Raw genomic sequence first — 24,501 nt, forward strand, 5'->3', positions numbered from 1 at the left:
AGAGAAGGCACAAGGGGGAAAAAAAGTATTCCTGTTCTGAATGCGGGAAATGTTTTGTAGAAAAATCAGAGCTTACCATACATCATAGGTCTCACATGGGGGAGAAACCGTATTCCTGTACTGAGTGTGGGAAATGTTTTTCAGAAAAGTCCCTTCTTTCCATACATTGGAGTTCTCACACTGAGGAGACGCCACTTTCCTGTCCTGAGTGCGGGAAATGTCACTCACGGAAGTCCTGCCTTTATAGTCACCTGAAATTGGACATGGGGGAGGATCCACTTTCCTGGTCTGAGTGAGGGAATTGTTCCTCACTGAAGTCTTGCCTTCTTGTACATCAGGGGTCCCACACAACCCTGGAGGTGTATTAGTGCCTTGAGTGCGGGAAATGTCTCCTATATGAATGTTGGTGGACATGTGAGGAAGAACCACACCCTGATATACACCTCAGATATACTCCATGGCTGATCTTCATCATGTAAGAAACCCTTCATAAGGAGATCAGAGATCACCAAAGACATGGATGAAGTGTTGTCCTGTGTTGGCCATTGATAGCAGGATAAAAATAAAAATGGAGTCCTTACCTTTCATTGGCTGAGTACGTTTTGTGCGGGAAGATTTCACAAACACAGATCTGGTTAAAAAAAAAAAATGTAATAAACTTGACAAGCTGTGAAAAATTTTGGTCGTATTTTATTCTATACAGTGATTTCCTATGATCATCAGCGCCATCTAGTGGCCATAAATGTCACCTTATTATCCGGGTTTATTTTTTGACTTTTCCCCCATTTTCTACGCTGTGATCTTTTCTACAATACTTTGTTATAATAATGTAACACGTTGTGTATTGTACACAAATTAATAATGATTCTGCCTCCACATTCTAGACAAGAGGTTATCCTGACCAATTGGATTTCTTCCTTGACTATTCCCTTATTTATTTATTTTTTTACTGCAATCTTGTGAAAAGTAAAACTAATAAAAAATGTTTTGAACAAAGAAAAAATAAATTGTGCCGGTGCAATGATGACAAATCCTGAAAAATTGCTCATAGGTGCTCATAGGTCTTTACAGGTCAGAAGGTTTGAGTTAACCGTGAATGATGGCCTGAAGTGCGGAGATCAGAAGTTTATCATATATACCATAGCTGCCAACAGTCCCAGTTTGCCCAGGACACTCATGGAATTTAGACCCATGTACCGGTCTGAGCATGTCCCAGGCAGAATCCAGGAACAAAGGCTTTGTCACGGGCAGGGGCGGACTGTGCCGGGGGGGGCGCACCAATCTGCCGTCCCCCAGTGCGGTGTGAAGTTGGTTGCCCATCCCAGCCTACCCACATAGTAAGCTGGGTGGTCTGGGAGTCGGGAGATTCTGGGAGAGATGTAATAGCAAACTGCAGCTATCCATTGGAGGGGGAGGTATCAGGAGGCAAGCTGCACCATATCCCAGCCAATGAGTGCGCTGTCCAGGCTTCCAGTGATGTGGCATGGACCTGCTCTGCAAGATTCATGAGGTGAGGAAGAAGAAACTGTCGTGTGCCCTCCCTCTCTCTTTTTTTCTTTCTTTCTCTCCCTCTCTCTCTTCCCCTTCTTCTCTCTCTCTCTCTTCCTCTTTCCCTCTCCCTGTTTCTCTTCCTCTTTTTTCCTCTCGCTCCCTCTTCCTCTCTCTCTCTCTCTTCCTCTCTCTCTCCCCCTTTCTCTCTTCCTCTCTCTCTCTCTCTCTCTTCCTCTTTCCCTCTCTCTCCCTGTTTCTCTTCCTCTTTTTTCCTCTCGCTCCCTCTTCCCCTTTCTCTCTTCCTCTCTCTCTCTACCTCTCTTTCCCTCTCCCTCTTCCCCTTTCTCCCCCCTCTCTCTTGCCCCCCTCTCTCTTCCTCCCTCTCCCTCCCTCTCTCTCTCTTCCCCCTCTCTCTCTTCTTCTCTCTCCCCCCTATCCCTCTATCTATCTCTCCCTGTTCTTCTCTCCCTCTCTTTCTACCTCTCTCTCCCTCTTCCCCTTTCTCCCCCCCCCTCTCTTCCTCTTTCCCCCTTCTCCCCCCCTCTCTCCCTCTTCCCCCCCAGTCTTTCTCCCTCTTCCTCCATCTCACTCTCTTTCTCTCTCTCTCTTCCTCTCCATCTTCCTCTCTCTCCCTCTTCCCCTCTCTCTCTTCCCCTCTTTTCCTCTCCCTCTATATATATATATCTCTTCCTCTGCCTCACTTCCTCTCTTTCTACCTCTCTCTCCCTCTTTCCTTTCTCCCCCCTCTCTCTTCCTCTTTCCCACAGTCTCTCTCCCTCTTTCTCTCTCTCTTCCCATCTCTCTCTTCCTCTATCTCTCTCTTCCTCTCCCTCTTTCTTCCTCTCCCCCTCTATTCCCCTTTCTCTTCCTCTCCCTGTCTCTTCTCCCTCTTCCCCTTTTTCTCTCCCTGTCTCTCTTGCCCTCTCCCTCTCTCTCTTCTCCTCTCTCTTCCTCTCCCTCTCTCTTCTTCCCCTCTCTCTTCCTCTCCCCCTCTCCCTCTATCCCCCTCTTCCTCTGGCTGAGAAAGGCTGGACTAGGCAGTAATATATTTCTATCCCCCTTGGTGGGAGTGGAGATGACCCCATCTATAAGGATATACAGTACATACACACACAACACAAGGCCGTGTTCACACTACGAGATGTTTCTCGGGGGGCTGCAGCTCCCCTGGGCTCCATAAGGCTCCATAATGTCTATCCAGACAGGAAGTGATGTCAGATACAAATAGGAAGTTCCGGGTGAAAGGTGAGTCCGGAGGAAGTAGAGAGGAGACATTGCTGGAAGTGGTGTTCTAAAATTTTGTCGGACCCGTGAAAAAATCGGACCTCGTCACTTCCGGTGACAGAGCATCACAAAACAGTTGATAGGAGTCGTCCGTGCGCATGCGCAGAAGACATTTTTCGAGGTTTGGCAAAATTATAACAGAGAACGGACAGCTGATTGAGAGAAGGCGGGGCTGAGGTGCGACGGGACGGAGGCACATATGCAGAGCTGGCGGAGGAGGCGGGACGGAGGTGCGGCCGTGTAATATATGCAGGGCTTAAGCGACTCCCTGTTTTATTATCTTTAGTAATTATCGTATTATTTATCCTTCGGATTTCATGACATTTAGTATTTCTATAATGCAAAATAAGAAATACTAAATGTAATGAAATCCTAAGAGTAAATAATACGATAATTAGTAAAGATAATAAAACAGAAGGAGTCGCTAAAGTCCTGCATTTATTACACGGTCGCACCTCCGTCCCGCCTCCTCTATTCAGCTCTGCAGATGACGCGGCGGTGTCTTACGTCCCACCTCAGCCCCGCCTCCTCTCATTCAACTGGTCGCTCTGTGTTATAAGTTTACCAAACCAAGATAATGTCTGGTGCGCATGCGCACTTGAGACTCCCATAACCGGAAGTGACGAGGTCCGATTTTTTCACGGGTCCGACAAAATTTTACAACAGTGGCAGCAGAGGAGGTAATGAGATATTATTTTCTATTTACACCCAGTAACCCTCCCCTCCCCCCCCCGTCATGTCCGTCCTCTTCCTCCATAGTCACTGTGACCTCTTTTATCTCCAGCAGATGATGATACACATGTAAACGGTCATTAGTGGAAAAGTGACACATCTGAAAACATTTATAGTGTGGAAACGTAGATTAACTCCTTCAGGGTCAGAACATTTCCCCACCGACGGGGCCGGGACATTCTCTTCATTTTGCAGATAAATTCTAGTAATATGTTCCGCTAAACAAACAGCACGGGCAATACATAGACAAGACAATGACCATTCTGACCATACATGGTCTACAACGGGCAATTATTACACTACACTAGGGTGACCAGATGTCCCCAGTTTCTGGGGACAGTCCCTAGACTGAACTAAGTGTTTCCCCAGTTTTGTCCCTGGATTGGATTTAAACAGGGGCCCGGGCTATTTTAAAGACAGTGCAGAATTTAAAAAATAATTCTGAATTACACACCCCAGCTCTGCCACTCCTACAAGCTTTTTTTTTACATTATCTGTGCCCCTTTCTGATGATCATGGGCTTGTCAGAGCGGAGGGACTCATTTTCGGGCGCATGCCCATTCCGCTCCCATTCGCATGTTCTTCTGCCTTGGCTCAAGTCCTGGCCAGCCGCCTGCCTACCTCCTTCAGTTAATTCAAGGAAATTGCATATAACTGCAAAGATTAGTAGAGGTGCTATATTGACAAAACACCAGACTAGTCCATTAACTCACCTTTTAGAATGTGGATCAAAGTACAAGTACCTATCAGGGCCCAGATTCGAACCCAGGTCCTCAGTTGCTGCACCCAACAAACATTCCTCAAAAAAATCAGATGGACCCTATAGGTAAAATTACTAGATCTTAAAGACTAGGGTATAAGTAGACAGACAATAAACTGGGCAGCAATCAAAGTGTTAGTATATAGTTAAGGGAGTGTGAAGCAGAGCCTTACCTGAGAGAGACAGAGCTATCTGCATGCATCCACCACCATGTGACAGGGAAACTGCAGCCAGGTGAGTCTTTAAATACTGCTCCAGCCCCGCGGCACACAGCCGGTCCGCTCGGCGGCTGATGATGTCACAGGGCCCGATGGCTGGTCGCGCGTGCGCTGGTGTATCGGGCGCATGCGCGTTGCTAACATTGAGGTCGAGTGGGACTGGGCGGAAGGCCGTCTGAGTGGCCACCCAATAGCCCGTCTACAGAGACTGACCGTAAACCAAATACACACATATGCAAGGCGCAAGCGCCAGACGCAGGGTGTATGCCGGAGGTAAAACCCAGTAACCAAACCGCTCACAAGCAAGAGGGAGGGCCTCCTATCCTCTTACTCTGTCTTTTCCCCTGATGAAGCGGGCAACCGCGAAATATGTTGAGAGTTTGAATGTCCATACGTAATGTCTGAGGACGGTACCGAAAAAATCCCTTTGCCCCAACTCTCCAAACATACTTTTTTACCATTGGGACATGCTGATACAACTATCCCCATTCACATGCCGATTTATTTATTCCTTTCAACTCATGGCTGCAGCTACTTTTAAGGGCAATCTCACAGCTCCTAGTCATGTAGCATCCTCCTAGGTAGTTGATAGTAACAAAGTATAGTTTTGAGCTCTGTCTGCTTGACAGAGGGGCTGCAGGTAAATCTATATTGTACTCTGCCTACCAGAGAGCAGGATCTGTTAGTGAGGACATGGCTCAGTTTGGTGGGGAGGTGGATATAGCACCCTTCTAGGTAGGTGCTAGCAAGAAAGTATAGCTTTGAGCTCTGTCTGCTTACCAGAGGAGCTGCAGGTAAATCTACCACAACATACAGGGGTATACAATGTACGGTTAACACTAAACACACACACATCATAGGTTGAACTGGATGGGCTGATGTCTTATTTCAACCTCACCAACTACCGTATATACTCGAGTATAAGCTGACCCGAATATAAGCTGAGGCACCTAATTTTACCACAAAAAGCTGGGAAAACGTATTGACTTGAGTATAAGCCCAGGGTGGGAAATGCAGCAGCAACTGGACCACCAAGAGACCCAAAACAGGGGCTGCGAACATGGTACAGGAGATGCAGGGCTGTGGGCATGGTACAGGAGATGGTACAGGCATGGTACAGGAGATGGTACAGGCAAGGCACAGGAGATTGTTCAGGCATGGCACAGGAGATGGTTCAGGCATGGCACAGATGGTACAGGCATGGTGCAGGAGATGCAGTACTGCGGGCATGGTACAGGTGAATATCCAGGGGCTGCGGAGGAGTCTCACTTACCTTTCAAAGAGGCGACTTACCTTTCAAAATGGCGCCGCCCGGCGCCAACACGTCACTGCGCATGCGCCGTCTGCCCGGGAATACCCGAACGTGTGCAGGCTTCACATGGGCCCCTGTATAAGGAAGCCTGTCAGTGGTTGAAGTTGCTGATTGATCTTCAGCTTCCTGTGTTTACTTGCTTCAGTGATTCTTCGTTCCTGACCCGACTATTCATGATTTATCTCTTGCCTGCCTCCTTGACCTTGAGTTCGGCTTGTCTTACAGATTCTCTCTGCCTGCCTTCTTGTGTTTTGACCTCGGCTCCCCACCTGACCCAGTCTGCTCTGGATTTTGACCCATCCTGACCCACCTGGCTCTGGATTCTGGCTTGAGCTGACTATCCCTTTATCTCAGCGTTCCCACGGTCCTGTCTCATCTCACAGACACCACCTGCCTGCAGGTTCCACTCAGTGCATCAGCAGTATTCCTGAGTCTTTCGGCAAGCAACCTTGCAGGGGACCTGTGCTACTTTTTGCCCGACTCCTCCTGTCTCACCTTCAGGGGAATCTGGAACTTGGCTGCAAAGGAAGCCCTTTCTCCATTGGCCTCCAACACCTGGTACCTGACACTTCCCTTAGTAATCTTTTAAAGAATCTGGTAACCTTACACTCTAAACGCAGCCAACACAATGATGGAGTGCCGGGGCCAGGAGTATGGAGCACAGAGCCCCTTACATTGCTGGTCAGAAGGAAGAAAAAATTCCTCAGCCTGCCATGGAGAATATGCCATGAGCACTGGCCCGTGATTGGGCTTTGGTAAATATGGGGGGGGGGGGGGGGGGGTGGGTAGCTGCATACAAAAGTTTTTTTTTACCTTAATGCAAAGAATGCAATGAATCTCTTTAGCCCTTACTACCATTTTTAATGTACAGCAACCCTTGTATTACCCCCCCCCCCCACATCCTATTATTGTTTGACCAATACCATCCAAATAATTCTTACTTTAATTTTCCAAAGTTATCCATCTACACGGAGACCTGTATAGATCAAATGACGGCATCATGGAGGATGGAGGAGGACCGGAGTCACATGACTGAGAAGATACTAAACCTCACCCTGGAGATCATCTACCTGCTGACCGGAGAGGTGAGGAGGATTCTGGGAGGTCACATGACATCACTCTTATCTCTATTAATAAAACAGACCTGACCGGAGAGGTGAGGAGGATTCTGGGAGGTCACATGACATGAATTTTATTTCTATTAATTAAACACAGACCTGACCGGAGAGGTGAGGAGGATTCTGGGATTCTAACATGATATTCCCATTGGTTCTCCAATACAGAGATTTCCTCTTCTGAAGTCAGGTGATCATATGACCATCACAGTGCCTCCATGTGACTCCCTAAAACCTGAGAGACACAACATGGAGAAGATTCTAGAAGTCACCAGAGAGATCATCGAGTTACTGACAGGAGAGGTGAGCGGTGCTGGGAATTCTGGGACATTATCCAGTAACAGACAAGGGATGTGTCTGGATGGTGACTGTATCATTGTGTGTGTCAGGTTCCTATAAGGTGTCAGGATGTCACTGTCTATTTCTCCATGGAGGAGTGGGAGTATTTAGAAGGACACAAGGATCTCTACAAGGACGTCATGATGGAGAATCAGCAGACTTTTGGTTTTGTGAAGATCGTAAGGAAGGAATTTCCCCGGGATGAGACGATATTGAACCTCACCCTGGAGATCCTCAGCCTGCTGACTGGAGAGGTGAGTGTAATGAAGGGGTTCATTCTGACTTGTAAAATGAATACCTGAATTGTAAGTACTCTATGATAATTGGTTCTAGAAGAAAGCAATGTCAGCTTTAGTCCTAACAGTGAGACTCATGATTGCCAGCATGCCACTCCCCCTGAGGCTAAATTAATGGGTAACATTGACTGGTGGGTCAGTGGGCCTTACTAGTAAAACATTAGTGACTCTATTATATGACTTCTAGAAGGAGCTATAAATCTGACCACATTGTAATCATATCATTGGATGGAGATGTCTGTCCTTTGCTGAATCCGGCACATTTCTGGCCAATCCCTGGAGAATAAATACATAGCTAACCATAGAGGTGAGGGATGATGGGAGGGTGATATTTATCTTTCTATAACACAGAACTGTACAGGAGTAATGAGGAAATCTACGGAAAATAACACAAGATCCTCAAGAATCCAGAATCCCATCACCATCCCCCCACCTCCATCCCTGATCCCTAGAAGACACAACATTCAGAAGATTCTAGAAGTCACCAGGAAGATGATGGAGCTGCTGACAGGAGAGGTGAGCGGTGCTGGGAATTCTGGGACATTATCCAGTAACAGACAAGGGATGTGTCTGGATGGTGACTGTATCATTGTGTGTGTCAGGTTCCTATAAGGTGTCAGGATGTCACTGTCTATTTCTCCATGGAGGAGTGGGAGTATTTAGAAGGACACAAGGATCTCTACAAGGACGTCATGATGGAGAATCATGGAGAAGAATTTAGAAAGAAGAATGCTTGCATTCAATGTCCTTGGGTTATCAATGTTCAGAAGCTGAGTCAGTGTGATTGGTTCTCAAACTTGATAGATGTTCCTTTCTTGATGTTACCATGAGAGAACTATCTAACCCCATCTGCCTCTCTCGTTTTCTCTGAGACCTCAGGGGGTGTTAAGAGAGGTCCCTGACCAATAAACACAGTGGCCATGGGCGGCCCTAAAGTTTACGACAATACCAAGGAACCTCCCGTATAGACAGATTTATAACATAATTCATATCTTCCAACATCTACCAGTTGCCTTCTTGAAACTGATAGCTTATTGTGCAGCATTGAATTTTATATCCATCGATACCAAACACAGCCAATCTCCTAATAACCTCTGACCCGTAATGCATCTGACAGCTAGCTTCTATTCTATATGTGATAGGGTGGTCATGTCTGGTCTTAACCGGTTGCCGACTGCGCACAGTATATTTACTGCGGCAGTCAGCCCCGGCCAGGCAGAGTGACGTAGGTCTACGTCGCTCGCCTGTCACTGGGATTGGAGCCAATAGCGGGCAAGTGCGCGCCCGCTGAGGCGCGCACCCACCTCGGCTCGTTCAGGGAGGAGTGCGGGCGTGTGATCGGCGGACCCGATGTCCGCCGGTCACTCGCCGAACGTCGGTACAGCGGGAGAAAGGCAGAGCGGCTTATGTAAACAAGCCGCCTGTCATTCTCCCCTGTGTAAAAATGGAGATCAGACGGTTCTACTATGTAGAACCGTTGATCTTTGTTTTTACACCAATAGCCATGTCCCACTACAGTTAGAAATCACGCCCCTAGGACACACTTAACCCCTCCCTCTCCAATACAGTTAACCCCTTCCCTGCCAGTGTCATTTTTGCAGTAACAGTGCATATATATAGCACTGATTACTGCAGTAATGTCACTGGTACCCCCAAAAGTGTCAAAAATGTCAGTCAAGGGTCCGATCTGTCCGCCGCAATGTCGCAGTACCGCAAAAAAAATTGCAGATCGCCGCCATTACTCGTTAAAAAAAAAAACACCAAAAATGACAAAAATCTTTCCCTTTGTTAGTAAACGCAATAACTTTTGCGCAAACCAATCAAAATACGTTTTTTGCAATTTTTTTTACCAAACATATGTAGCATAAAACAATTTGGCTGAAAATGTTAAAAAATTTTGATATTTACATTTTTTTTGGGGGGAATTTCATATAAAAAAAGTGAAAAATATTGTTATTTTTGCAAAAATTACGCTCTTTTTTTGTTTATAGCGCATGATCAAAAAATCGCACAGGTGATCAAATACCACCAAAAGAAAGCTCTGTTTGTGGGAAAAAAAGGACGTGAAATTCGTTTAGGTACAGCGTCGCACGACCGCGCAATTGTCCGTTAAAGTCACGCAGTAAAAAATCGCAAAAAACCCCCTGGTCAGGAAGGGGGTAAAATCTTCCGGTGCTTAAGTGGTTAATTCGATCAGTATGACATTTCTCATCCAAATATATACTTATTGTTAATGTGTCATGTTCCTGTCTGCATTTATGAATTGGGTATTGATTGTTAGATGTTCTAATGAACAGCTTGGCTGTTGTGGCATTTACGACACAGCCTGGTCAGCCTTAATGGATTTGCTCAGATTTACGACCGGCCTGTTAAACACCATCTGCTAGGATTTCTGTCTGTGCTGAGATAAGGTTCTTTGAAGGGCCCTTTCTTTAAAGTCGAAGCCCTCTGCATTCCAGGAATTAATTAAGGTAGGGTGGGGGGGAAATTGTAACTGAGCCTGTCATGGCAGAGCTCTGAACAAAATGGTTGCTTTCGTATATCCAGCGCAGGATATCATTACACCATTTACTAGTTACCTTGAGGGGGGAATTAAAAGATCCTCAGAGACAAAGCTGCCTGATGTGGGCGGAGTCCTGGTTTAGGGGAACCAATCTGCTGATGCCTAGTAATAATCTTTGTATTTCTATTTTAGTACATGGACGGGAGATGAGGAAAACCTCAGAGGATTGTCTCACTTTGTCGCCAGACTGTAGAGTAGAAGATGAGGACATCACACAGTATAGTCCAGGAGAAAACCCGGCTACCTCAAATGTCCATCCGGGACCACACAGTGTAGATGGACCATCGTATTCCTCTTATCCTGAGGAACCTCAGACTGTGAGGGACAGTGCCGGACCATCGTATTCCTCTTATCCTGAGGAACCTCAGACTGTGAGGGACAGTGCCGGACCATCGTATTCCTCTTATCCTGAGGAACCTCAGACTGTGAGGGACAGTGCCGGACCATCGTATTCCTCTTATCCTGAGGAACCTGAGACTGTGAGGGATGGTGCCGGACCATCGTATTCCTGTTATCCTGAGGAACCTGAGACTGTGAGGGACAGTGCCGGACCATCGTATTCCTCTTATCCTGAGGAACCTGAGACTGTGAGGGACAGTGCCGGACCATCGTATTCCTCTTATCCTGAGGAACCTCAGACTGTGAGGGACAGTGCCGGACCATCGTATTCCTCTTATCCTGAGGAACCTCAGACTGTGAGGGACAGTGCCGGACCATCGTATTCCTCTTATCCTGAGGAACCTGAGACTGTGAGGGACAGTGCCGGACCATCGTATTCCTCTTATCCTGAGGAACCTCAGACTGTGAGGGACAGTGCCGGACCATCGTATTCCTCTTATCCTGAGGAACCTCAGACTGTGAGGGACAGTGCCGGACCATCGTATTCCTCTTTTCCTGAGGAACCTCAGACTGTGAGGGACGGTGCCGGATCATCGTATTCCTCTTATCCTGAGGAACCTCAGACTGTGAGGGACGGTGCCGGATCATCGTATTCCTCTTATCCTGAGGAACCTCAGACTGTGAGGGACGGTATGGGACCATCGTATTCCTCTTATCCTGAGGAACCTCAGTCTATGAGGGATGGTGCCATCCATCCAACAGATAAGAGGTTTTCCTGTACTGAGTGCGGGAAGTGTTTCCGTTTTAAATCCAATCTTACTGCACATAAAAGAACACATACAGGTGAGAAGCCACATTCCTGTCCTGAGTGCGGGAAATGTTTTTCAACTAAATCCACTGTTTACAGACATCAAAAATCTCACACAGGGGAGAAGACGTATTGTTGTCCTGAGTGTGGGAAATGTTATTTACAAAAATGCCGACTTGTCTCACATCAAAGGTCCCATACCGGCGAGAAATCTTTTTACTGTCCTGAGTGTGGGAAATGTTTTTCAGAGAAGTCCTATCTTTCCATACATCAGAAATTTCACACAGGGGAGAAGCCGTATTCCTGTCTTGAGTGCGGGAAATGTTTTGTAGTAAAATCAGCACTTGTCACACATCAAAGATCTCACACGGGGGAAAAACCGTATTCCTGTCCTGAGTGCGGGAAATGTTTTAAACAGAGGCTCAGTCTAAACAGACATCAGCGGTTTCACAAGGGTGAGAAACCACATCCATGTGCTGAGTGCGGGAAATGTTTTATACAAAAATCAGATCTTGTCAAACATCAAAGGTCTCACACAGGGGAAAAACCGTACTCCTGTTCTGAGTGTGGGAAATGTTTTTCAAGCAATTCCTCTTATTACAGACATCAGAGATCACACACAGGGGTGAAGCCGTATTCCTGCCCTGAGTGCGGGAAATGTTTTTCAGGGAAGTCCAATCTTTACACACATCAGAGATCTCACAGGGGCGAGAAGCCATACTCCTGTTCTGAGTGCGGGAAATGTTTTTCAGGGAAGTCCGCTTATTACAGACATCAGAGAGAACACAAGGGGGAGAAGCCATATTCCTGTTCTGAGTGCGGGAAATGTTTCTCACGGAAGTCCAATTTTTACACACATCAGAGATCGCACACAGGTGAGAAGCCATACTCCTGTTCGGAGTGTGGGAAATGTTTTTCAGCGAAGTCCTCTTATTGCAGACACCAGAGAGAACACACAGGGGAGAAGCCGTATTCCTGTTCTGAGTGCGGGAAATGTTTTTCAGGGAAGTCCGATCTTTACACACATAAGAGAAAACACATGGGTGAGAAGCCATACTCCTGTTCTGAGTGCGGGAAATGTTTTTCAGGGGAGTCTTCTTATTACAGACATAAAAGAGAACACAAAGGGCAGAAGGCGTATCCTTGTTCTGAGTGCGGGAAATGTTTTTCACAGAAGTCAACTCTTTCCACACATCAGAGATCGCATACGGGGGAGAAGCCGTTTTCCTGTCCTGAGTGCGGGAAATGTTTTTCAGTGAAGTCCCGTCTTAACAGACATCAGAGATCTCACACGGGGGAGAAGCCATATTCCTGTCCTGAGTGTGGGAAATGTTTTTCAGAAAAGTACATTCTTTATTATCATCAGAGATCCCACACAGGCGAGAAGCCGTATTCCTGTGCTGAGTGCGGGAAATGTTTTACATTTCAATCCAATATTTACAAACATCAGAGATTACACATGAGGGAGAAGCCGTATTCCTGTCCTGAGTGAGGGAAATGCTTATCACGGAAGTCCAGTCTCCGAGCGCATCTGAGATTGCACACGGGGGAGAAGCCACGTTCCTGTCCTGAGTGAGGAAAATGTTCCTCACTGAAGTCCTGTCTTCCTGTGCCTCAGGGGTCCCACACAACCCTGGAGGTGTATTAGTGCCTTGGATGTGGGAAATGTCTTCGATATGAATGTTGGTGGACATGTGGGGAAGAAGCACACCCTGATATACACCTCAGATATACTCCATGGCTGATCTTCATCATGTAAGAAACCCTTCATATGGAGATCAGAGATCACCAAAGACATGGATGAAGTGTTGTCCCGTGTTGGCCATTGATAGCAGGAGAAAAATAAAAATGGAGTCCTTACCTTTCATTGGCTGAGTACATTTTGTGGGGAATCTTTTGGAAACTCTTAAAAAATTGTTGAAAAAAATGTGACAAACATTTGCCCAACCCTGACAAATATTGGTCATATTTTATTTCCAATAGTGATTTCCTATGATCATTGCCTCCATCTAGTGGTCATAATTTTCCCCTTCATATCCGGGATTATTTTCTCCTTCTCCCCCATTCTCTATGCTGTGATCTTTTCTACAATAGTTTGTTATAATAATGTAACACGTTGTGTATTGCATACAAATCAATAATGACTCCGCCTCCCCAGTCAAGACAAGACATTTTCCTGACCAATCGGATTTCTTAATTTTACTATCTCCTGATTTTTGACTGCAATCTTATAAAAGTAAAATTATAATAGAACATGAACACAAAAAAAAATTGTGTGTGTCAATAAAATGACAGCAATCTTCGATACCAGAAAATTGCTCATAGACGACGCTTTAAATGTTTTTACAGGTCAGAAGTTTAAATGTAACCATGAGTATGGCAAGAGAATATAGAGTGCAGTGGTCAGGACTGGAGTATATCATATACAGCCCTGTGTATAGAGTGCAGTGGTCAGGAGCATATCATATACAGCCCTGTGTACAGAGTGCAGTGGTCAGGAACATGTCATATACAGCCCTGTGTATAGAGTGCAGGGATAAGGAACATGTCATATACAGTCCTGTGTATACAGTGCAGGGGTAAGGAACATGTCATATACAGCCCTGTGTATAGAGTGCAGTGATCAGGAGAATATCATATATAGCCCTGTGTATAGAGTGCAGTGGTCAGGAGTATATCATATACAGCCCTGTGTATACAGTGCAGGGGACAGGAGTATATCATATACAGCCCTGTGTATAGAGTGCAGTGGTCAGGAGTATATCATATACAGCCCTGTGTATAGAGTGCAGTGGTCAGGAGAATATCATATACAGCCATGTGTATAGAGACCAGTGGTCAGGAGTATATCATATACAGTCCTGTGTATAGAGTGCAGTGGTCAGGAGTATATCATATACAGCCCTGTGTATAGAGTGCGGTGGTCAGGAGTATATCATATACAACCCTGTGTATAGAGTGCAGTGGTCAGGAGTATATCATATACAGCCCAGGGTACAGAGTGCAGTGGTCAGGAGTATATCATATACAGCCATGTGTATAGAGTGCAGTGGTCAGGAGTATATCATATACAGTCCTGTGTATAGAGTGCGGTGGTCAGGAGTATATCATATACAGTCCTGTGTATAGAGTGCAGTGGTCCGGAGTATATCATGTACAACCCTGTGTATAGAGTGCAGTGGTCCGGAGTATATCATATACAGCCCTGTGTATAGAGTGCAGTGGTCAGGAGTATATCATATACAGCCCTGTGTATAGAGTGCAGTGGTCAGGAGTATATCATATACAGCCCTGTGTATACAGTGCAGGGGACAGGAGTATATCATATACAGCCCTGTGTATAGAGTGCAGTGGTGAGGAGAATATCATATACAGCCCTGTGTATAGAGTGCGGTGGTCAGGAGTATATCATATACAACCCTGTGTATAGAGTGCAGTGGTCAGGAGTATATCATATACAGCCCAGGGTACAGAGTGCAGTGGTCAGGAGTATATCATATACAGCACTGTGTATAGAGTGCAGGTGTAAGGAACATGTCATATACAGCCCTGTGTATAGAGTGCAGGGGTAAGGAACATGTCATATACAGCCCTGTGTATAGAGTGCAGGGGTAAGGAACATGTCATATACAGTCCTGTGTATAGAGTGCAGGGGTAAGGAACATGTCATATACAGTCCTGTGTATAGAGTGCAGGGGTAAGGAACATGTCATATACAGCCCTGTGTATAGAGTGCAGTGATAAGGAACATGTCATATACAGTCTTGTTTATTGAGTGCAGTCATCAGGAGTATATCATATTCAGCCCTGTGTACAGAGTGCGGTGGTCAGGAGTATATCATATACAGCCATGTGTATAGAGACCAGTGGTCAGGGGTATATCATATACAGCCCTGTGTACAGAGTGCAGTGGTCAGGGGTATATCATATACAGCCATGTGTATAGAGTGAATTAGTGTCCAATTCCTTATGCTTGGTATCCAAATTATAAGTGTTTAAACAAAGTAAGCTCCTCTGTATGGAGATAAAATCCCAATCACCAGTGCTCAAATATGGTCGTGAGCAAATTTGATTTCACCTCCCATCTCTGTGCTCCCCCACCCCCCTTCAGGTGGGTGCCTCACCTTTATGCCTGTGACCTTGCACTTAAGCTTGGTTAGTAATGGCCTTGTGCTCAATCCAATAGGTATGGATGCGGGGGTTGCTTTTTCCTTAATGCTGTCAGGGTGCTCCTATCCCTCACGGATGGCTCACATGGATAGGAAGGAAGATATACATGGTTCAAATAACGTCTGGTAAACAGACTTTATTAAAAATAAACGTATTGCACTTACATTTAATTGGTGCTTGCAGCGCAGCACACTATAATGGTTATTTTGCAAATAGTAATTGCTCGCAGTTTAAATTCATGTGTATAGAGTGCAGTGGTCAGGAGTATATCATATACAGCCCTGTGTATAGAGTGCAGTGGTCCGGAGTATATCATGTACAACCCTGTGTATAGAGTGCAGTGGTCGGGAGTATATCATATACAGTCCTGTGTATAGAGTGCAGTGGTCCGGAGTATATCATGTACAACCCTGTGTATAGAGTGCAGTGGTCCGGAGTATATCATATACAGTCCTGTGTATAGAGTGCAGTGGTCAGGAGTATATCATATACAGTCCTGTGTACAGATCGCAGTGGTCAGGAGTATATCATATACAGTCCTATGTATAGAGTGCAGTGGTCAGGAGTATATCATATACAGCCCAGGGTACAGAGTGCAGTGGTCAGGAGTATGTCATATACAGCCCAGGGTACAGAGTGCAGTGGTCGGGAGTATATCATATACAGTCCTGTGTACAGAGTGCAGTGGTCAGGAGTATATCATATACAGCCCTGTATACAGAGTGCAGTGGTCAGGAGTATATCATATACAGCCCTGTGTATAGAATGCAGTAGTCAGGAGTATATCATATACAGCTCTTTGTATAGAGTGCAGTGGTCAGGAGTATATCATATACAGCCCAGGGTACAGTGTAGTGGTCCCTTACAATGGTGACCAATGGGAGAAGGACCCCCTTACATTGGTGGTCAGTGTAGTGGTCCCCTACAATGGTGACAAATGGGAGAAGGACCCCCATATATCAGTGATCAGTGTAGTGGTCCCCTACATTGGTGACCATTGGGAAAAGGACCCCCTTATATCAGTGGTCAGTGTCATGGTCCATTACAATTGTGACTAATGGGAGACGGACCCCCTTATATCAGTGGTCAGTGTAGTTGTCCCTTACAATGGTGACTAATGGGAGACAGACCCCCCTTATATCAGTTGTCAGTGTAGTGGACCTTTACAATGGTGAGCAATGGGAGAAGGACCCCCTTATATCAGTGGTCAGTGTAGTGGTCCCCTACATTGGTGACAAACAGAAGACAGACCCCTTATATCAGTGGTCAGTGTAGTGGTCCATTATAATGGTGACTAATGGGAGAAGTACCCCCTTATAACAGTGGTCAGTGTAGTGGTCCATTATAATGGTGACTAATGGGAGAAGTACCCCCTTATATCAGCGGTCAGTGTAGTGGTCCCTTACAATGGTGACCAATGGGAGAAGGACCCCTTTATATCAGACTATAAATAATGTGCAGCGCTTAAACCAAGTGCTTTTGGTATATGAATAAAATAGTGAAACGTCAACTCATGAAAGTGAATCAGTGCATCCCACACACCAGTGCAACAGGCCTTCACCAAGGGTAGATATAGAGGCTTACCAGAGCCCCCCGACTTCCTAAACTAATAGGTCATAAATCACATGGGTAGAAAATATCCCTGTCTCTCTACAGCCACATAACTCCATAGTAGATCAGGTTCAAAAATGCCCAAAGATGTTCAATTAACTCCACCCAAAGTACAAAAGGAACTCTCAAGGCTGTTTCACCGGACTCTGCATCCTTGTACTTGTCACTCAGAGAAAACATAAAAGGAGACCCGTGCTCCACATAGTGTGAATCAGCCACCACTATGGGTGTCCTTTTATGTTTTCTCTAATTGCCCCCCTTACAGATCATTGATGTCAGTTGTTACAGAGAAACGGAAATTGTTTATTGCTCAAGGAACCCCTGGAAACCTTTGAAGGAACCCTGGCTGGAATAAGTCGTAATATATTTCTATCCCCCTTGGTGGGAGTGGAGATGACCCATTTATAAGGATATACAGTACATACACACACAGAACAAGGCCGTGTTCACACTACGAGGCGTTTCTCGGGACTGCAGTTCCTCTGATCTCCACAAGCTGGAGATCTTCCCACTTCTACTCAGACAGGACATCTCTATGGAAGACAGGAAGTGATGTCAGATACAGACAGGAAGTTCCGGGTGAAAGGTGAGTTGGGAGGAAGTAGTGAGGAGACGTTACTGGAATTGGCAGCAGAGGAGGTAATAAGATCTTATTTTCTATTTACACCCAGTAACCCCTCGTCATGTCTCTCCTCTTCCTCCATAGTCACTGTGACCTCTTTTATTATTATTATACAGGATTTATAGAGCGCCAACAGTTTGCGCAGTGCTTTACAATGTGAGGGAAGACAATACAGTTACAATACAGGAGGAACTAGAGGGCCTTGCTCGTTAGAGTTTACAATCTCCAGCAGATGATGATACACACATGTATAGTTTGGAAACCTAGATTACCCCTTCATGGTCAGAACATTTACGGGGCCGGAACATTCTCTTCATTTTGAAGATAAATTCTAGTAATTTGGTCCTCTAAATAAACAGGACCGACAATAAATAGACAAGACAATGACCATACATGGTCTACAATGGGCGATTATTACACAACACAGGCAACCAATGGGCAATCATTACACTATTGTTACTGTTATGGGGGAGCTACATTAGAGTACAGTATCGCCAGCCACATCGGTGAGTTGGATATTGTGGAGTGGAGAAACATTCAGTCCATGCATTGAAGCCGCCATTGTATACCCTCTATCTGGTGCATCCGTATAAACTAGGGATGCACCGATCCGACTTTTTTGGTCCCGATTCCGATCTTTTGCTTTGTGAAATTGCCGATCCCGAGTCCGATCCGGAAGTATTGTTTTGTGAGCTTATAACAAAATAATACTTCCGGATCGGTATTGGCAGATACCTTATAACAATTGTGCATTCAAAATCTAAAATGTCATGGGTTTAGTCTTTAAGACTAAGGTTAAACTTCCCTCCTCCGGCAGACGGAAGGAAAAGATACATTGTAATCATTGTTTACTTAACTGGGAGAGTTGAAAGGCATTTGCAGGAGGCTCTTTTTTTTTTTCTTTGACAGCTGTTCTCTGCTCCCTCACAAGCTATAAAGAGCAAAACCGGATCGGCCCGTGGATCTGTTAATTTTACCGATCCCCCGATCCAGCTATTTTGCCCGTATCGGGGCCGATATCCGATCCGAATATCGGATCGGTGCATCCCTAGTATAAACAACAGTGGTTCATGCCTACCCTCTAATTCTGGTAAGAAGTTTACACTACCACCGAGGTGTCACTTCACTTGATTTCATTTGTTCACGTGTGGAAAGTGTCTATTCACCAATAAGGCTCACTGTTTAGTGTTATCTGGTAAGAGGCTATTTCTTTTATTTCACCCTCACATATCGGTCTAAGATTAGCAAGATTGAAGATCCACTATTGATGGAAGCTTGATCTTTGGCTATTTGGGATTATCTTGATCAATTGGAGGACTTTATATATATTTATTTTTTCACGATTGTTATAAATTATATGTTTTTGCATAAAGAATTTTCACATATGGTTTTTCACACTGTATGAAGATCACCATAATATTTGGGTCATCTCAGATGTCATATGTTTAATATTTATGATTGTGTTGAGCGCACTATACCCTTTTTTCACAATCATTACACTATGCAGCCAACACAATGATGGGGTGCCGGGGTCAGGAGTATGGAGCATAGAGACCCTTACATTGCTGGTCAGGAGGAAGAAAGCCTTACCCAGCCTGCCATGAAGAATATGTTCCACCTTTGGTGTCCTAGAGAGGAAAATACTGAGGGATGTAGAGGAGCTGAGGGGTTAGTGAGGCTTAGGGACGCTTGATAGATTTCCCAGGCTAAGGGGGTTCTAAGAATAGGGGGTTGTACACTTCAGAGGGGCTCTGTGGGGGGGGGGGGGTCTCTGGTTCTGTAATGGTCCTCCCTCCCCATCTCTCTCATCATTTTAGACCTTCACCTTCTCACCATATCACTGCCCAAGTGATATGTTCTAGGATACCAAATGGAATGAATAGGCACGATCCATAATCCGTTTTGAGGGCACTCGTTCATAGAGGAGGCCTTTTTGTGCAGCAAACCATTTCAGGCACAAAACAAAGCCAACAGAGAATTTTTCAGGCCTAGAAGGTTCTAAGATCTCAAAATTGTAACAATCACTAAACAGTCCAGACTAAGTGTGTTCCCATGGGGTCTGTAGTTCTTCAATGTACAATTATCCTCCCATTAACACCCTCACATCCACATCCTATTATTGTGTGACCAATACCATCCAAATAATTCTTACTTTCATTTCCCCAAGTCAGAACATTATCACTCTAAGAAAGCCTGTAAAAAGACGGCACGAAGGAGGATGGAGGAGGACCAGAGTCGCATGACTGAGAAGATACTAAATCTCACTCTGGAGATCATCTACCTGCTGACCGGAGAGGTGAGGAGGATTCTGGGAGGTCACATGACATCACTCTTATCTCTATTAATAAAGCACAGACCTGACCGGAGAGGTGAGGAGGATTCTGGGAGGTCACATGACATTACTCCGATCTCTATTAATAAACCACAGACCTGACCGGAGAGGTGAGGAGGATTCTGGGAGGTCACATGACATCACGCATCTCTATTAATAAAACATAGACCTGACCAGAGAGGTGAGGAGGATTCTGGGAGGTCACATGACATCACTCTTATCTCTATTAATAAAACACAGACCTGACCGGAGAGGTGAGGAGGATTCTGGGAGGTCACATGACATCACTCTTATCTCTATTAGTAAAACACAGACCTGACCGGAGAAGTGAGAAGAATTCTGGGTCCTATGATATTATTATTGGTCTTTATTGTAGAGTTTCCCTCCTGTGAAGTCTGGAAAGAAGATGACCATCACAGTGCCTCCATGTGATTCCTTAAAACCTGAGAGACGCAACATGCAGAAGATTCTAGAAGTCACCAAGAAGATGATGGAGCTGCTGACAGGAGAGGTGAGTGGTGCTGGGAATTCTGGGACATTATCCAGTAACAGACAAGGGATGTGTCTGGATGGTGACTGTCTCATTGTGTGTGTCAGGTTCCTATAAGGTGTCAGGATGTCACTGTTTATTTCTATATCTAGAGTGAAAACCTCAGGGATTATAATATTATTGTAAAAGAAGAGTATAAAGAGGAGGATGATGAGTATGGAGTGATGGAGGAGTATTCAGTAGGACACAAGGATATGATGGAGCCACCTAAGACCAGAAACCTACCAGAGAGATGTCCCCGTCCTCTGTATTCCCGGGATTCCACACAGGAAGATCACACTATCCTTCACAGTTACAAGGTTGGTGGGACGGAACGTCTTGGATATGGACTCGTGGAGATGATATGTGGATTTATTATGTGAACTTATATTTTACAGATGTTATTTTCTCTCACGTTCTTGGTTTAGAGTGAAGATCTGATAGATATAAAAGTTGAGGTTAAAGAAGAAGAGGAAGAAGATGAAGAAGAGACGTATGTGATGGATGATCAGCAGTCTATGGAGGAGGATGGAATAACGGGGACATTTAGAGAGGAGGACACTCCTACAGAGATCAGCACAGGTGGGTCATTAACACTAAATACATTCCTCCACCCATACTGCTCACTGATTGGTCCAGAGTAGGGCAGGGACTGGGTGATATCAGCCTGTAATCCCCTGGTCACTTTCCTGAGCTGTGTTCCCCGTCCTGTATTCCTGTATTTCTCTTGGATAATCTTCCTTCTCTGTGCTGCAGACACAATTGATGTCTCTAGACTGGATTTATGGAGATTCTGGGGTTCAGCTGGCAGCAAATTGTTGATTTCTCTTACGTCCTCCGACAGTCGCCGCCCCTCATATAGCCTTCACCAATGGGTATTGACTTCCGCTCCGCAGGACTAGCTAGGCATAAGACTTGTTAAAAACAAAAGCATTTACCATAGACACACCCATGGGGGCTGTCCCACTGGTCAATACCCCTCTGCAGTAAGCCATCCCACTACAGTTTGGTAGCATAGCAGTAAGTGTACAAGAAAACCCCAAAAGAGGGGCGGGGGCGGCGACTGTCGGAGGAGTGTAGACATGAGGGGTGGGAGACGCAACCTGTAGAAAAGGCAACGTAGTACCCACATCAGAGCAAGGAACCTTACACACACAGTAAGAGAACCTTCTGGGCAACAGAAAAAAGGCTCAACGGGAGCAACAACTCAGGAAAGCAAATAACCCAGGGGATAAACACCCCAACAGCCAGGTAGCTACTCCTGCGGAGCGGAAGTCAATACCCATTGGTGAAGACTATATGAGGGGCGGTGACTGTCGGAGGACTCAGAGAAAGGAATTTTACGGTAAGATTTTACAAAAATTCAGTTTTTCACCATAGCGTTGCTGAGTCTAGACACCTGGGGTATGTACCTTTTGGTTCTTCTGCCCCATGTCCGGGTCTAGTAAGATCTCTGACAGAACAATTCTCCCGGGGTTACTTGCTCTGTTATTTGCTGGCTGTGCCGGGTGGAGGGATATGTCTGTATAGTCTCACACCCAAGTCACCGAGTGCAGTCTCAGGAGATGGGAGGCAGCGGTGTGGGACCTCTGCAACTTGTCCCCAGTAAACATTTCAGCTTCCACTCTGGGAACCAGTCTGCTGAAGTCTAGTAATAATCTTTGTATTTCTATTTTAGTAGATGGACGGGAGATGAGGAAAACCTCAGAGGATTGTCTCACTTTGTCTCCAGACTGTAAAGTAGAAGATGAGGACATCACACAGTATAGTCCAGGAGAAAACCCGGCTACCTCAAATGTCCATCCGGCACCACACAGCGTAGATGGACCATCGTATTCCTCTTATCTTGAGGAACCTCAGACTGTGAGGGACGGTGCCGTCCTTCCAACACATAAGAGGTTTCCCTGTACTGAGTGCGGAATGTGTTTCCGTTTTCAATCCGACCTTGATGCACATGAAAGGTCTCACATTAAGGAAAAGTCATATTCCTGTCCTGTGTGCGGGAAAGGTTTTTCAGACAAGTCTAATTTTTACAGACATCAGAGGTGGCACTCAAGCGAGAAAATACATTCGTGTTCTGAGTGCGGGAAATGTTTTGTACAAAAGTCGGAACTTGTCACACATCAGAGATCTCACACGGGGGAGAAGCCGTATTCTTGTCCTGAGTGCGGAAAATGTTTTTCTGACAAATCCAATCTTTATAGACATCAGAGATTGCACACGGGTGAGAAGCCGTATTCTTGTTCTGAGTGCGGGAAATCTTTTGCGCAAAAATCAGATCTTGTCACACATCAAAGGTTTCACGCAGGGGAGAAACCGTATTCATGTTCTGAGTGCGGGAAACGATTTGTAAAAAAATCAGATCTTATTACACACCAAAGGTCTCATACGGGGGAAAAACCATATTCCTGTCCCGAGTGCGGGAAAGGTTTTATCCAAAAATCAGATCTTGTCATACATGAAAGGTCTCACACGGGGGATAAGCCGCACCCTTGCCCTGAGTGCGGGAAGTGTTTTTCAGCTAAGTCACATCTTTCCAGACATCGGAAATTGCACACGGGCGTGAAGCCGCATTCCTGTTCTGAGTGCGGGAAAAGTTTTGTACAAAAAACAAATCTTGTCACCCATCAAAGGTCTCACACTGGGGAAAGGCCTCATTCATGTTCTGAGTGCGGGAAAGGTTTCGTTAAAAGATCAGAACTTGTCACACATCAAATTTCTCACACCGGGGAGAAGCCGTATTCCTGCACTGAGTGCGGGAAACGTTTTTCACAAAAGTCCCATCTTTTAAGACATCAAAGATTGCACACGGGTGAGAAGCCGTATTCCTGCACTGAGTGCGGGAAATGTTTTTCACAAAAGTCCCATCTTTGTAGACATCAGCGAGTGCACACGGGGGAGAAGCCACCTTCCTGTCCTGAGTGAGGGAAATGTTCCTCACTGAAGTCCTGTCTTCCTGTACATCAGGGGTCCCACACATCCCTGGAGGTGTATTAGTGCCTTAAGTGCGGGAAATGTCTTCTATATGAATGTTGGTGGACATGTGGGGAAGAAGTACTCCCTGATATACACCTCAGATAGACTCCATGGCTGATCTTCATCATGTAAGAAACACTTCATAAGGAGATCAGAGATCACCAAAGACATGGATGAAGTGTTGTCCCGTGTTGGCCATTGATAGCAGGAGAAAAACAAAAATGGAGTCATTACCTTTCATTGGCTGAGTACATTTTGTGGGAGAAACTTTCGGAAACTCTTAGAGGTCTATTTAACCGCTTCCATATTGGGTGAATTCCGGCATTCCGCTCCTACATGTAAAAAATGTAAAAATCATCATTTTTTTGCTCGAAAATTACTCAGAACCCCCAAACATTATATATATATATATATATATATATATATACTTTTTATTTAGCAGAGACCCTAGGGAATAAAATGGCGGTCGTTGCAACTTTTTATGTCACACGGTATTAGTTCAGCAATTTTTCAAACGCGTTTTTTAGGGAAAAAATTCATGAAAAGAAAAAATAATTAAAGTTAGCCCAATTTTTTTGTATAATGTGAAGGATGATGTTACGCCAAGTAAACAGATACCCAACATGTCCCGCTTTTAAATTTTGCATGCTCGTGGAATGGCGCCAAACTACGGCACTTAAAAAAACTCAATGGGTGACGTTTTAAATGTTTTTACAGCTTACCAGTTTAGAGTTACAGAGGAGGTCTAGGGGTAGAATTATTGCTCTCGCTCTGACGATCACGGCGATACCTCACATGTGGGGTTTGAATGTCGTTTACATATGCAGACGTTACTTATGTATGTGTTTGCTTCAATGTGTGAGCATGCGGGGAAGGGGGGTGCTTTAATTTTTTTTTTTTTCTTTTTTTATATATTTTTTTATTTTGACACTTTCCCTTTCAAATTTATTTTTATTGTTTATTTTATTTTTACACTTTACCTTTTACTTTTTTTTTGTTTATTT

General features: G+C 45.1%; 2 protein-coding genes across 2 annotated transcripts in view; both read left to right on the forward strand.

Moving 5' to 3' along the window:
* The window catches only part of LOC309562972 (uncharacterized protein), a 581,033-nt gene that overhangs the window by 194,490 nt on the left and 362,042 nt on the right, over positions 1-24,501 (forward strand). Inside the window, 2 exon segments of the mRNA XM_082267298.1 lie at positions 11,486-12,672; positions 22,530-23,407. Coding sequence (XP_082123424.1) covers positions 11,486-12,672; positions 22,530-23,407 — 2,065 coding nt within the window.
* Positions 6,758-8,645, forward strand: LOC309563976 (uncharacterized protein; the record flags this gene model as incomplete). Its single annotated transcript, XM_082268606.1, has 6 exons — positions 6,758-6,882; positions 7,081-7,215; positions 7,302-7,505; positions 7,899-8,063; positions 8,150-8,321; positions 8,590-8,645. Exons 1-6 carry the CDS (start codon positions 6,787-6,789, stop codon positions 8,643-8,645), a joined length of 828 nt encoding a protein of 275 aa, XP_082124732.1. The 5' UTR covers positions 6,758-6,786.

Source organism: Pelophylax lessonae, assembly GCF_965119305.1.
Source record: "Pelophylax lessonae genome assembly, chromosome: 9".
In the NCBI taxonomy this organism is placed as follows: domain Eukaryota; kingdom Metazoa; phylum Chordata; class Amphibia; order Anura; family Ranidae; genus Pelophylax; species Pelophylax lessonae.